This window comes from Sceloporus occidentalis, unplaced genomic scaffold (genome assembly GCF_023333645.1).
Source record: "Sceloporus occidentalis isolate IW3139 unplaced genomic scaffold, rSceOcc1.0.p SCAF_5, whole genome shotgun sequence".
Classification (NCBI taxonomy): Eukaryota; Metazoa; Chordata; class Lepidosauria; order Squamata; family Phrynosomatidae; genus Sceloporus; species Sceloporus occidentalis.
In genome coordinates this window covers 16,145,171-16,160,396 of record NW_028316985.1, presented here as the reverse complement: position 1 = coordinate 16,160,396, position 15,226 = coordinate 16,145,171, and the positions used below count along the sequence as shown (strand labels likewise).

Below are 15,226 nucleotides of genomic sequence, written 5' to 3'. Positions count from 1 at the left end.
AGGTAAGGTGATCGAGAGAGTGGTCGCCTTCCAACTCCAAGCAGTTTTGGATGGAACCGATTATCTGGACCCATTTCAAACTGGCTTCAGAGCGGGATATGGAGTTGAGACTGCCATGGTCGCCTTGGTTGATGATCTCCGTCTGGGCATTGACAGGGGAAGTGTGGCCTTGTTGGTGCTCTTGGACATCTCAGCGGTTTTCGATACCATTGACCACGGTATCCTTCTGGAACGCCTGAAGGAGTTGGGCATCGGGGGCACTGCGCTCCAGTGGTTCTGTTCCTATCTCTCGGGCAGATTCCAGATGGTGCAGTTGGGGGACACTTGCTCCTCTAAGAGGGAACTTACATCTGGTGTCCCTCAGGGAGCTATTCTGCCCCCCACTTTGTTTAACATTTACATGAAACCGCTGGGAGAGATCATCCGAAGACATGGGGCGTGGTGTTATCAGTATGCTGATAACACTCAAATATGTTTCTCTGTGTCTCTGACTGATGCAGTGATCAAGGATGGCATCTCTCCTCTAAATGCCTGTCTGGAGTCGGTAATGGGCTGGATGAGGGAAAACAAACTCAGACTGAATCCAGAGAAAACGGAAGTACTTGTGATAGGTTCCCCTGGTCCAGGGAAGGAAATTTATCAAACGGTCCTGGATGGGGTCACACTTCCCCTAAAGGATGAAGTTCGCAGTTTAGGAGTACTTCTGGATTCATCCCTGCAGTTGACATCTCAAGTAGATGTGACGGTCAGAAGTGCTTGCTATCAACTTCGGTTGATACGCCAACTGCGACCCTACCTGGGCCAATGGGACCTTGAAACAGTGGTACACCTCTGGTAACCTCTCGCTTAGATTTCTGTAATGCGCTCTACATGGGGCTACCCTTGTATCAAGCCTGGAAGCTTCAGATAGTACAAAACACGGCAGCCAGATTGGTCACCGGTGCATCTAGGTTTGACCATATAACACCTATCTTGAAAGATCTTCACTGGCTGCCTATTCGCTTCCAAGCACAATACAAGGTGTTGGTTATTACCTATAAAGCCCTACATGGCTTGGGCCTGAGTTACTTGAGGGACCGCATCTCCCCATATAATCTGCCCCACACACTCAGAACATCTGGGAAGAATCTGTTGGAAACACCATCTTCCAAATATGTTTCCACATCCCAGATGGCCTTTTCTATAGCAGCCCCACAGATCTGGAATAGTCTTCCTGAGGAGCTCCATCTTATGACCCCCCTGGATACATTTAAAAAGAGACTCAAAACCGTTCTCTTTTGTCAAGCTTTCCCCCCTGAAGAATAAAGATATTAATGCTGGTTGTTATCGATTCTCTGCCTTACCCTGGATATGTATGTTATATGATTGTGTATTAATAGAGGTTGTATTCTTGAATTGTTTTATATTTTTATAACAGTTTTTGTAATGGTTTTTATAGTCTGTAACCCTGCTTTGATCCAATGGGAGAGGCGGGAGAACATAAATAAAATTGATGATGATGATGATGCATACTATATACAATTGGGCCTCTACATTTGCAGCTTTGACTTTTGTAGATTTGATCATTTGCAGATTTAATTAATATGTTCTCTCTAGAAATCCCTAGGTCCTCCAGCACAATTCTGCCAGAAGTTTACCACAGAGTTGCACTGGAAGACTTGGAGATTCCTAGAGAAAAACTTCTCTAGGCATTTGTAGGTCTTCCAGCATGATGCTATGGTCAACAACTAGCAGATGTGGACCTTAGAGTTGCACAGGAGGACCTAAGGATTCCTAGAGAGGTATTAATTTGTGTTTTTTCCACTTTCACAAGGATCCTGTACCCCTAACCCCAGAGAATGTGAAAGGCCCACTGCATATCTGTGGACATGGTTTCATATTTGCTATAAACAAAGCTGAACTGTTGTTTTACATTGAGGTTTATCACACGGCACTTGGAGAACAGGAACCGAAGGGAATGAAATGGGGGAAAACATGTGTTATCGCATGGGAGAACGCTGCCAATGCCACTCTTCATAATCGGCTGCTGTGGAATGGTTGGGGAACAGATTGGGGACTCCCGGCAACATCGATGGCATCCTCCCGTGTGATAACACACACTTCCCTCCCATTCAGTTCCCTTCCGTTTTGTTCCCGTTCCTCAAGAGTGCCGTGCGATAAACCTAATTGTTTCAATAGTTTAAAATTTTCTAGTGCTATTTTATTGCCTGTATTATGTTGTGAGATCTTTTGGTTTAGGGTGGGATATAATTAAATAAAATAACAAAATAAACAAAGCCAATGGCATAAATATTAGCTGCATTTTGACAATATGTATACATTTTTTTTTTTTTTTAAAAAGTGCTATCTGGGATGAACAATTTTATTGTTTGGAAGTAGGGTTTCCTGATACTTTGGGGTTATCATTCCCTGGCTATAACTGACCACAAGAGTATAAATTCAAGGCTATGGCTGTGATACTCCCCATGAGATATAGAAGCAAAGCTCCAATTTTATGCAATATTACTGATTCAGGTCTTATTTGAGGAGAAGAAAAATTGTGACATTATTTTATTAGTGTTTTAAACATAATTTTAAAAGACTTACCAATCCAGTCACATATCTTCACTACTTTCTCCATGTAGTAGTTTGGGAAGAACTGTGTCTAAAGGGAAGTTTCTGAAACTGACCATGCAAATGAACAGCTTTCTGTATTGCCAAGTCAGCAAATGTACAATGTAGATACAATGTAGGTCAGGCACAATTTCCAGCATTTAATTCATAACTGAGAATTGGAGGGATATGCTGTCCTTTCACATTGATGACTTGACAGCACCTCTAATGATAGCGAGTGGCATGCTGTCTCTTTTCATTTCTATCTTCAACAGAACTTCTGATGTGTACAAAAGCCAGTTTCTATAAAGCTACCAGTGCAGACTTTGTAGCAAGAAATCATGTCTTTACCAGTGATCTAGTGGGTACACACAGGTTCCACTGCATTCCTCCATCCTTTCTTTCTCTTCCATTTTGCAATTTGGTATGCATGAGCATTGCACCAGAACATTTTGCTCACATTGGCCTAAATTCTGTTGGTAGTCTTAATTGGAATATACACTTTGAATCAGTGGGATTTACCTATGTGCTGTGACTCCTTTCTACAATTGATTCAGTGGATCTACTATAAGCAATATAAGTGTCCACAATGAAGAGGTTCAGGGCACATACTTTTTCCTAAGCCATCAATCATACTTATATTAGTAATGCTACAAATGTCAACTATTAACAAGGGAATGCACACAATTCATTGATAATGAGAGAGGCCCCTTTGCACTCTTTCTTACTCCCCTAAGAGCTTTTATAACTGTGTCCAGAAATAATATGTGTATATGGGACACATCAGCAACTCTTCACCTTGTCAGCCACTTGTGAATATTGCATCCTCCACATGGAGCCTCAACAATGGAATACTTGTTTTTAGGCAGCAACCATCCAGTTAGCTTTGCAGCTGAAGCACATACTTGCTTGAAGCCAAGTATTTCCACAACAAGGGAATCAAGCCTGGTTTTAATAGTCCACACCCTTGCCATGGGACCCAGAGCCATATACAGAAGACAGGAAGCAGGAGAAGGTCAGAAGCTATTTGTCTTGCCATCTCCTTTTTGGGGTGTGTTTGTGTCCAAACAAAGATCAAAGGGACAGGAAAGGTGAATGGACAGCAGCAACAGCAGAAGCAATAACATTGAAGAGCTAAGGCTATTTGGAGTAGAGTCATGAAAGCATAAAGAGCTTGTCTAACCCTACCATCAGGCAGAGTGAGGGAGCAGCCTCAGGTGGGATGTGCCAATTTGTGAAAGAATGGCCTAGCCACCCCCTGTGTTGAAGGACAGAGCTGTGTGAGTTCCACTGTGTTTTCTAGTATGCACACACACATTTACTACAAATTCAAATAAAAACCCTAAATGGCCAACACAGCTACCCCTGCATGTTTTGCACATACTGCAAGTTACCTTGCTATTTGTCCCCAGGTCCCATCCTGGGAGAAAGGTGGCATATAAATAAAGTAAATAAATAAATATGCTCAAATATAGAAAGCAAAGCTATTTTTCCACCAACACTGAAGAAAGATTCAGCTAACCATTTTAGCCAGCTTCTCTATGTCAAATGAGGGCATCTTCTTATAAAATGTCTCAGACTGCCCCATTGCTCTTGCATTTTAAGCAAATACATCCTCTAAGGCCAGGTCTTCATGGGACAGAATAATCCAGACGCAGTCCAGAATTTTCTGGCCCCGGAGCTGCTCCGATGGTCCCGTTTCCTTCAGCACTCCATTGGAACACCAGGCAGTTGTTCACATGCGTGTTCAGCTGTGTGGCCAGTGCCGCAACTGCTGGTGCAAGTCGGTCACTCTAAGATCAGAATGAGGCACCCCACATTGATCATATGGCTGGGTGCTTCATTCTGAACTCAGAGGAAGTGGTGATGTCACCATGCAGCACAGCACAATGCATTGTAAACAGCTACCCAGTATCACAACAGAGGGCTCCAGATCTTCCATGAAGATCCAGAGTAAATGGTGATTTAAAAAAATAAGGGTGTTTCACCTTGGTCTTGGTGCTGAACTGGTTGAACATCATCCAGACAGTTTGCACTAGAACTGTGGTTTGGACCATGCACCGTCTGCACTGCTGGCCAGGAGAATAGAGAGAGAATGCTTTATTTGGCTTGTATGGATAACCCCTTAGTCTGCACTTTTTGAACCCACTCACAAGCCACAAAAAACAATTTTTAAAAAATCCCACAATAGTAGTATGGCAAATTTGGAAGGACATAACAATAAAAGTTCATAAAAAAACAACATGCGCAGTTGAACATGCAGCTGCAGACATGGCCCTAAATCATATTGTTAGTTCCAACTAACGTACACTTACTGTGAATCAAATCAGATTACATACAGTATGTGTTGACTCACTATTTGATAATTGATTCAAGGAGCCTCCTCCAGTGGAAATTAACCAAAAGGATTCCAGCCATAGTCAAACTTTTTTCAGTTGGCCTGGGGAAAAAACCTTTTTTAAAAAAGTAGTTAAAATATTGAATTATTTCAGCTAACATGCACCCTTCTTCCAACAATAGGAGGAAAAGGGTAAATAATTGTTGCAGTTGCCTCCAATTAGGTATGTGGGTCTAGTTGTTTCAAACTAGATAGTGGAACACTGACATTTCTATAAATGGTTTAGCAGTTATGCTTCAAAACCACTTAAAAGTTTTGAATGAAGATATGGGTACTGTGGCAGAAACAGGCCCAATTGCCTTTCAATATCCTGATTCAAATGTGGCCTAGAAATGGGGCCAATGGGGCCCCATTTCTTCTCTTGAAGAAAGCCATGGATCACAGTACATATGCCTTTAGAGTGTGTGCCACACACAAAGATTATACCATACAAAATCATGAAAAATGATGTGTATACATGCTTAACAATTAAACATCTCTGACAGTGAAGGTGGCTTTGATACCCAGAAAGGAAACTAGAAAAGACTGCTCTGAATGTACATCTTGTTCAGTCCTACAGGACATGAAAATGAACTCTTATCATGTTGTGGTGAAATATTTGTCCAAGCAAAGCAGCTCATGTTAGAGACACTTCAGGTCTGTGTTTCAAGTGACCGGATAAGATTGACTAACATGTCAACAAGAATGCAATTGCCTGTTGGTTTTGTATATCTCTATATTTTGCAATACAGTTCCTAAGTTTAAAAACTGTACCAAGACATATATTAGTTGTAAAATATACTGAATTTTCATTCAGTTTCTTTTTTTAAAATATCACAGTATTTTTTTTAAAAATATTCCTCAACATTAGGAGGAACTTCCTGACAGTAAGGGCTATTCGACAGTGGAACACACTCCCTTGGATTGTAGTGGAGTCTCCTTCTTTGGAGGTCTTTAAACAGAGGCTGGATGGCCATCTGTCGGGTATGCTTTGACTGGGATTTCCTGCATGGCAGGGGGTTGGACTGGATGGCCCTTGTGGTCTCTTCCAGCTCTACGATTCTATGATTCTATAAGTTGGTGCAAAATAAGAAGGAATGGACTTATAAATGAGCACATGCAAAACTGATATAGGGCAGCATTGGACTGATCAATCCATGATATGTGACACAATTCAGTATTCAAAAGTATTACTGTACATTCAGACATCCCCAGTAGAGTTAGAAGGCTAAATATGGTTGGGCTTGGTTGCCATAAATTGAAAACAACTTGAAGGCACACAACAATGCCTCCTATGTTCTTAAGTGAAGTTAGGCAATATTAAGGCTCCAATCATAGTGTGTAATCTTTAATGAAAACTTCATTTATTCAAATAGTTTCACAGTGCAGCCCTGGTGAATGCATTAGTGAACCTCCTCTCCCTTCTTAAATCTTCTGAAATACATTCAGTGTGGACTCTGGCAAGCCTCCAGGGAAATAAGTTATTTTTCTGTGAGAAGATCCAACTCACACACAAGTGAAAATCAATATGTAGGAAGTATGTATGGAGCCATTTGAGCAATGCAGACCTTGTGAAAAATTTAAAATCTGCCACACTAGAGTACACTTGCTTTAAAAATAAAACAAAATGAAAACACTGTAGACTTTGGATGTGGCAAGCATGATAGCAAAATATTTTTATCATTTTTGCCAAAAAGCAGCTTTTTTACACCTCTTGATGTTCACTGCGGGAAGAAACACAGCTTACCCTCAAAGTTCACACATTTGCCAGGCTTGTGGGACAATTCAGACAAAGAAAGTGGCCACAAAACAATGTGTGAAAACTTTCCAATGTAAGTAGTTAAAAATAAGTACAACTGAGAAAAACAAAAACAAATAGATATACTGTGGCCAATGGTCTTACAAACCAATATTGAAAGTGTAATGAAATAACTGCAGTGTTTCACATTTTCATGGTCTTTAAGGCAAGGATATTCACAGCCCACTATTTTGTAATGTATCAGAAGAGTATATCAGAATCCAGAACTGAAAAACGTTTACTTGTCAACTTCTTTATACCTCCCAAAAAGAAACAGCCCAAATTCTGGAGGTCATTTGCCTCACATTATTCAGCCTTGGTGGTTTTCTACAACAAACCAATATAGATTACTTACTGTATCTGTGCTGAACCTTCATTGCTTACGTAAATGCTTATCTCATCCACTTGCAAAGCACAGTTTACAAGGATTAATTGTGAGAGGGTGTTTAAGTTGCTAACATAAAGAAACACGGGAATTAAACAGCTAAACATACAGAAGTCTGAAAGATTTCGAACTTCAGCAAACTAAATTCAAGCACTGATGTGAAGCCAAATTTTGCAGTTGAGGAGCAGCAACTGATGGCAGAGAAAAGAGGTTACAGGTAGGGTTGCCATAACCCGGTTGCAACCGGGTTTTTCCCGGTTTTGGCGGCACCTGCCCGGTCACGGCACGGGTGCCGCCAAAAACCAGGAAAAGCCCGGTTGCAGCGGGGTTGCAAGGCAACCCTGGGGCCTCGCTGCCCTCCTCCTCCTCCACCACGCATGGCCGCGCGAAGGAAAAGGAGGGCAGCGAGGCCTGGGGCGGAGGAGGCTGCAGGGAGGCGGCGCCTCTTGGGCGCAGCCACACCAACCTCCCCGCCTCCCTGCAGCCTCCTCGCCTCCTTCCTGGTCTCCGCGGGGTCAGGAACGAGGTGAGGCCGCGGCGATCGCCGCCGGGCTCCCCGCCTCCTTCCTGGCCTCTGCGGGGGCCAGGAACGAGGCGAGGCCGCGGCGATTGCCGCCGGGCTCCCCGCCTCCTTCCTGGCCTCCGCGGGGGCCAGGAAAGAGGCGAGGCCACGGCGATCGCCGCCGGGCTCCCCGCCTCCTTCCTGGTCCCTGCGGGGGCCAGGAACAAGGCGAGGCCCCGATCCTGGCCTCCGATCGCGGCGAGGCCCGGGGCCCAGGCGGGGAGGGAAAGCCTCCTTAAGTGGAGGCTTTCCTTCGCCGCTTGGCCTCCGCTCCCCGCCGCGATCGCGAGGGAAATGTAGGGCAGAATTTTCAAATGTAGGACACATTTTTGTGTGTCCTACATTTGAAAATTCTGTCCTACATTTTTCCCGGTTTGGAGGTCCGGCACTATGGCAACCCTAGTTACAGGCTAATGGCAGCAAATATGTTTTCATGGAGTAAGTCCCATTATCATTCCTTGCCATCTAGAACCTACGAGCATGAAGGGCTGGAAGAGTACTAATAATTGATCCTGTTGGAGATCTGGTGTCAGAAAGAGAGAAGTGTAATGGCCTAGGCTGACTATTGTTCCCAAATTAGCATTCAAATTTTGCAGTTATTTTAGGAATAAAAGGCAGCCTTATTATATTACTTCCACGTGGCTGGCTGTCTAATGGCTGCTTCTCTAGGAATACCAAAGTACAAAGTACTCTGTGTGTGTGTGTGTGTGTGTGTGTGTGTGTACTGGAAAACTGAACTTTCAGCTCATGATGTCATGTGAGGAATGGCTCTACATAAAACTTGGCTTAAATCCCTTGGCCAGATGATTTTTTGTTGCTGTTAACTGCCCTCAAGTAAAGCTCAACTCATGGCGACGCTGTGGATGAGACATCATATCCTCCAACATTTGACAGATGAAAATGAGGGTACATGTGGCCAAGCAACGTAACAGTGTAGTTAAGATGGTAAAAACTGTTAATGTGAAAGAACATGTAACCACTACAAGTATTGGTTTGGCCCAGTGGATGGGAAAACATAAGGAAGGGGCTGTACTTGCTGGCTGAGTTCAGAAACAGAGGGAGAAGGGGAGCTGGAGAGGAGATGGCTATATGGAGAGCCTAGATTGTGGTACCCTCACCCAGGCTAAGGCCAATGAAAGATGGATTCTCAAGAATTATATACAGGCTTCCCCTGTCTCACTTTTCAATGCCTTGCTCTTTCAATACTTGCAAACTACAGACAAGTTCCATTAATTTCATTGGTTCCACTCTTTTCTCAGTTTTTCTTGCCTAGAGGTTCACTTGGGACCATTCACTTGGGACCATTCACATGGACTTTTGTGTATATGTGTATTAATTTAGCTTCTGCACACATTCAAAAGTGATATATAGTGTGTTATTTACATTTGCAGTGGCTAAAATGCATTTGCAAACCAAAACAATAACGCCTCCTAGGTTCAACTTTTCTAGCAATTCCACTTTCTGACAGTCCCCTGGTCTCTAACCTGTCAGATAAATAAGAGTTTCCTGTAGTATAGAAGCAAAGAAAATCAAAGTGCACAAATGTTACCTTTGTCCACACTCCTCTTTGCCAATGAGAACTGTGCAAGGAGATTAGTAACCAAGGAAAAATTACTCATCTAGTCTGTTATCAGTCTTCATATCTTCTCCCAGCCTTAATGTGCCAGGCTAATGCAAAACATATCTCACAAGATTACCAATACAAATGGACTCTTACTCTATTCTGCGCAATTGTTAACATTTGGCCATAATGGTAGCAAGGACACCAAAATCCATCTGTCTGGAAGCAAAGACCCAATTCACTACAGCCTGACAAGTACAAAATGCAGAATACATGGTATCTTTCCTTACATTTGTAACAATCAATGCTGAAGAGTCAAAGACATAGCCATGTTAGTCTGTATCAGTACACAAAGGGATCTTGCAGCACCTTTGAGACCAAGGTCTTGTTTGCACAAGACTCCGTTCATCCTCTCAGTGGGGAAACCAGACAGCACACGTGTGAACTCAACAGACAATATTTGGCCTATTCAGCACCAGAACTGGGGTTTACCCCGCTCAAAATGAAATAAAATAAAATAAATACCCCTTTGCTTTGCATCTACCCAGAAGATCCAGAGCCCTCCATTCTGGTGTTGGACAGCTGTTGGAAACACGTCCCACTGAGCCACTTGGTGCATCCACTGCCACTGCCAGTCATTTGTTCTGAGGTCAGAATGGGATGCCCAACCATGTTATTGTCGCTGAGCACCTCATTCTGATATCAGAGTTAAACAGCCCATGGTGGCAGCAGATGTGCCTAGTGGCTCAGCAGGACACATTTCAGTGCGCAGCACTGCTGCAGTGGATATTTGTTACAGGGGAGGGTCCGAGCAGCTCTATGACCAGAATAATCCAGGGACAGCCAAAGCCTAACAAAAAGAAAGGGTTCAAAGATATAGCCATGTTAGTCTGTAGAATCAGTATGTAGAGAAATCTTGTAGCACCTTTGAGACTAATTGCAGGAAAGAAGTTGGCAGCATGACCTTTCATAAATCTACTTCAGCATCTGAGGAAGTACAGTTCCTGGGATTCCCTAGTCAGGGCAGTTAAAGCTGTCTCAAATTGGATTATTTCTGCAGTGTGTTTTGGACCTCAGTTAGTTTCAAACATGCCACAAGATTCTTTGTGCACTGAAGAGGATTGTCTCAGACTATCTTGAAGACCACACATGGCCAAGAGATTCCTTTCTTGGACTCTTCAACCCAAGAATCAAATTAGCAAATCAAAACCTCACGCTATTTGGACACTTCCATAAAATTAAAGGGAAAAGATAATACTTTGAAACGCAATTCCTTTTAAAAGAAATTATCCTGGTTTATCTGATGTTAACACACAAACTGTGCCAACAAAGCTTGGAAACTTTTCCTCTTTAAACAAATAAAAAATGCAATAAATAAGCAGGCATATTGTTTTAGTGTGGAAAAACAAATCACCAAATGACATGACAGTTTTGCAGCATAAAATGTAGAGAGAATATAGATAACAGTGTAGGTAAAGTTTAGACACATGCAAACGAGGCTGAACCCTAAATCCTTCTACCCAGAAGTCCATGTCATTGAAGGATTGAATTTCTAAGCAAACATGCTGAGAGACATGTCTGTCTCCATTTCAAAGTCTCTATTTCTAAGCAATAGAAACGAATTACCTTTCACTCTGTTTATTATTAGTCCTCTTCCTTACCTGTGTTTCCCTCCATGCATGATAATTAAGCAGCAAGCCTGCAAAGTGATGCATCAATGGGCGGTCAGGAAATAACGTGAGACGCAATGGAAAAATCTAAAAAGGTGGACCCATGCAGCCTACAGCTAGCTAGTCTCAAGAAAGAGGCAAGGAGACATTGCTCAAGACACAGCCCATAGTTAATGCAAATAAGGTCACCAGCTCCATGCCTTTTTGAAAGTATTTTATTGTCACTATTCGAACAGGACGGAGTGGTAAAGACATTTCCTCCCTGGAAGGCACACACTCATATGAATGAAAACCTGTATTAATCAAGCTGGCCTTTCTGTATATGAGAATGGAGATATATACACACACAGAGAGAGAGACTAATTCATTGCCACAGCAACCAAACCAAACAAAAGGGAAAACCAATTCAAGGAGCAGCGTTCTTCAGATGAAAAGAACAGGGAGGAAGGCTTTCTTCCTGTATCTTTGGGAGGTTTGGCTGGCTTGTTTGGGTTTTTAATGTAATTGGATACCAGACCGTAATTGTCACTCTCAAACAGGACCCATGCAGCAAGTGCGTTTGTATTAAATTAGAGGATTTGCTTCAAATAAAACTAATATAACCAAGCAGTTAAGAACGCCATTCTTAGCTGGAACAGTCAAACCTGGCATACTACCATTTGGTATTAAATATAGTCCTTTGCATCAACAAAGCACTTGAGATTTGGAGTTTCCCGCACCCAACAAATTGGCAAGGTAGTTCACAATTTTGTGCCTTTGCAATATTTGACTTGAAGCCCACCAAAATCAGTACTGGCCAATACTAATTTGTAGCTGCATGTTTCACTTGTGGCACTGTCAACCAATGAGGTGTAGGCAGAGAATTAAACCTACTCAACAGTAGAGCTCACCTAACTTTGTAACCAGCACTACAGTTTGAGTGTTAAAATACAACTCTGGAGGCTAGGATCTGATTTCCAGCTTGGCCATGAAACCCACTGGATGACCATGGGCAAGTTACATGCTCTCAGCCTCAGGAGAAAGCAATGGCAAACCTCTTCTGGACAAATCTTGCCAAGAAAACCCCTCAAACTAAGCTGAAAATAATTTGAAGGCATTCAACAACAACAACAACAACAACAACAACAACAACTGCCTCTTACAAGTCTTCACAAGGTTATCAGCAACCTCACAAGGTTGTTGGCATGGCAAGATGAAAATGGAATTAATTCTGTGGATGTCTATTCATTTCAATAGTTTTATCCCATCTCTCAAAAAATTTCAAAGTAGTGTACAATTAGCTCTCTTTATCCACAAGATTCTGCATCCATGAATTCAACCACCCATGGCTTGAAAATATCCTCCCCAATCCAAAAAGCAAACCTTGATTTTGCTGTTTTGTATACTGGACACCATTTTACTATGCCATTGCATATAATGGGACTTGAGCATCCACAAATGTTGGTATCCATAGGGTGCCCTGGAACTAGGGTTGCCATCCCTGAGGACCTCCAAACTGGGAAAAATGTATGACAAGGTTTAAAAATGTAGGACCTTTTTCCCCCCTGGCAAAAAAAAGGTCCTACATTTTTAAACCTTGTCCAAGGCCTGGCTGGGGCCTGGGAGACAGCGTCTCCCAAGCACCAGTGAGGCCTTAGAGGACTCCGCGATCGCGGAGCCACTGCCCGGGCCTGGCTGGGGCCTGGGAGACACTGTCTCCCAAGCCCCAGTCAGGCCTCGGAGGACTCTGCGATTGCGGAGCCGCCTCCAGAGCATCGCTGGGGGGGGGGAATCCCGGGGGCAGGGCCAAACCAGGGCGGGACCGTGCGGACCCGCCCCAAACCGGGAAAGTCCCGCCCCCAGGCGGGATATGGCAACCCTACCTGAACCAAACCTCAGCACATATGAAGGGTCCACTGTACAATAAAATTGATCTAACAGATTTAAAGGGAGAGCCAGCATGGTATAGTGGTTTCGGAGCTGGAGTAGACTCTGAGGGACCAGGGTTCAACCCACTCTGAAGAAATCCTTGAAAAAAACCCCTCTGTGATAGGTTCCTCTTAGGTTCGCCATATGTCGGAAACAACTTTAAGGCGCAAACAAACAACAAACTTAAATATGTGAATAATTCAAATTATTTTAAAAGGCTAAAACCACATTAAACCAGATAACAGGTTAAATCAACAGATTAAAAGAATTAAAATAGCTTTAAATGAATTAAAACCATGTACATGGGAGGGTTTTTTGTAAAGCCTATTAGGTCCCCAAAAGCTTTCATGAACAACCACAGCCTGTACTCAAAATCAGTCAAATTACATTGGTACTACAGAAGAAACCCTATAGGAATCTCTTGCTACCCTTGGCAATAAACATGCAACAACAATAAGAAAACCATGAACAGCTAGTTATTTACTGGCCTTTCCAAAATCTCAAAATCAGCCACCTCACTGTGCCTAATAGTAGGGCCAGCCATATCTGCACTGAGGTTAAACCTGCTGAACTCTGCCAAAGTTTGTTGTGAAACAGGGCCCTTCTGCAAGCCTGAAAAAAAAAGCTGGTTAGCATCACTGAAATATTCCATACCTTGAAAGGTATTTCATTTACAGGAAGTGTCAATATAAATAATAATGTAATACAAGATTCCAGGACTTGTAGTCTAAAAAAGAAACTTTTCCCCCAAAAAATCAGGGCCCACATTTGTGGCAGGCCAGTATGGCCAATCACTAATATATGCAAAAGAAAACTGACTTACAGTAGCTTTGCTTTTAAATCATTTCTTGAGAAGAGAAATTGAATCACAAACTACATGAGCCTTATCTGAAACAACAACGGTATTTGCATTATTGAGCTGCGTGGTTCTTTGGAAAACCGCCTTCTGTCTAGTATCATATTCACATGGCACGATGACCGAAGTCATAGAGAGGTCACCGCAGCAAGCTGTTTTTATTCCTAGTAATACAGCATCACTGATGCAGGCTTATGGTAAAACACACAGAGACACACCAACACAGAGAACAGAATTATAAAAAATGTCTCCTAATATTACAAAAGTATTAAAATGTGCTTTCATTTGTTTAGCAGACATGCCAGACAGCATAACTGAATACACAAGGGAGAATATGAATGAGAACTGCCCTAGTCATCACAATCAACAACAGGCAGCAACCTGGGTTCAGACATCCAAAATCCAAAGTGTACATAGTTGCCATATATTTGATTCATCGGTTTTTAAAAAAAGAAGTATCTACTAGTGTTTTAAATACCTCAAAGCACTTTACAAAAAGGAGCTGCATTACACATATAGCCACATGTAAAAGCACTGTACAGGCAGCATACTATGAGGTACTGGCAAACAGTAAATGAAAATTAGACCTTGATTACAAACTCTCAAAGTGGGCACAGGCTAGAATCCTGTTGGTGACATATGCAGGTGCAATCCCCAGCTATGTTGTCAGATGTATTTACTTAGATGTTGCAGTAGGAAGTATCCTGTATCTTCTTGCCCAAAGCCCCTTGCACCAGGTATGCAACACTATCTGAGGCAGCTTGCAGGTGAAGCTTTGTCCACCAGGCTACCACTCAGTTGCAGGGTGCACTGAGCTGCTCCAGGTGCCCTTACACAATCAGAGAAATACAACAAAATCCACAAAAGGGCAATATCTTCTTTGGCCAACCAAAATGCAGAAAATACATCATGCAAGCTTTCAAAGCTTCACTGTCTTCTTCCTTGAGCAAAGATGTTAAAAATCATACAGCAGAAGAAAAGTGATGATAGAATCACAGGTCTATCTTTCATCTCACGTGTTTCTCTAACAACAAAACAGAAGAAACCAGTGAAGCTTTGAAACCTTGCATGAGGATTTTGGGATCTTCTGCATTTCAGTTGGCCATTAAAAGTCTTTTGTAGATTTCGGATTTTGTTGTATTAAGCTGTACGGGTAACATGGCTACCCCTGAATATGACACTCAGAGAGGAAGAACAGGAAGAACAGGAGGAATGCACCCAGGTACACCCCCACAGCTGATAGGTAGTCAAAAGCATGGAGCTGTGGCCATTAGCTCCCTCGCCTGTTTCAAATGTACACCCAGGAAAGACACAGGGATTTGGGAGCAGCCACTGATCCATTATTTACAATGAAAATGATGCTATATACTTTTTCACTGTAGGCCTTTGGGCCCATTGGTGGGAGAAAAGTAGGATGAAAATAGGGAAAAACAGGGACTCACATTTCTTCCCACCAGTTTGAGTTTGAGAACTAGAAGCTTGGGGAGAAAAAGCTAAAATCAACTTGTGTTTCCTGA

At 42.6% G+C, this 15,226-nt stretch overlaps 1 protein-coding gene across 3 annotated transcripts in view; it reads right to left on the bottom strand.

Moving 5' to 3' along the window:
- EPS8 (EGFR pathway substrate 8, signaling adaptor) overlaps positions 1–15,226 on the bottom strand; it is a 170,466-nt gene that overhangs the window by 117,470 nt on the left and 37,770 nt on the right. The window contains exon 1 of one of the 3 annotated variants that reach the window (XM_089527688.1): positions 10,937–10,987. The exons of 1 other annotated variant lie outside the window; for it this stretch is intronic. In XM_089527688.1, coding sequence (XP_089383814.1) covers positions 10,937–10,952 — 16 coding nt within the window. In that variant the 5' untranslated portion in view covers positions 10,953–10,987. Of the gene's footprint in view, positions 1–10,936; positions 10,988–15,226 lie in introns of those variants that run through there. One more of the 3 variants, XM_089527690.1, reaches the window with a different exon arrangement.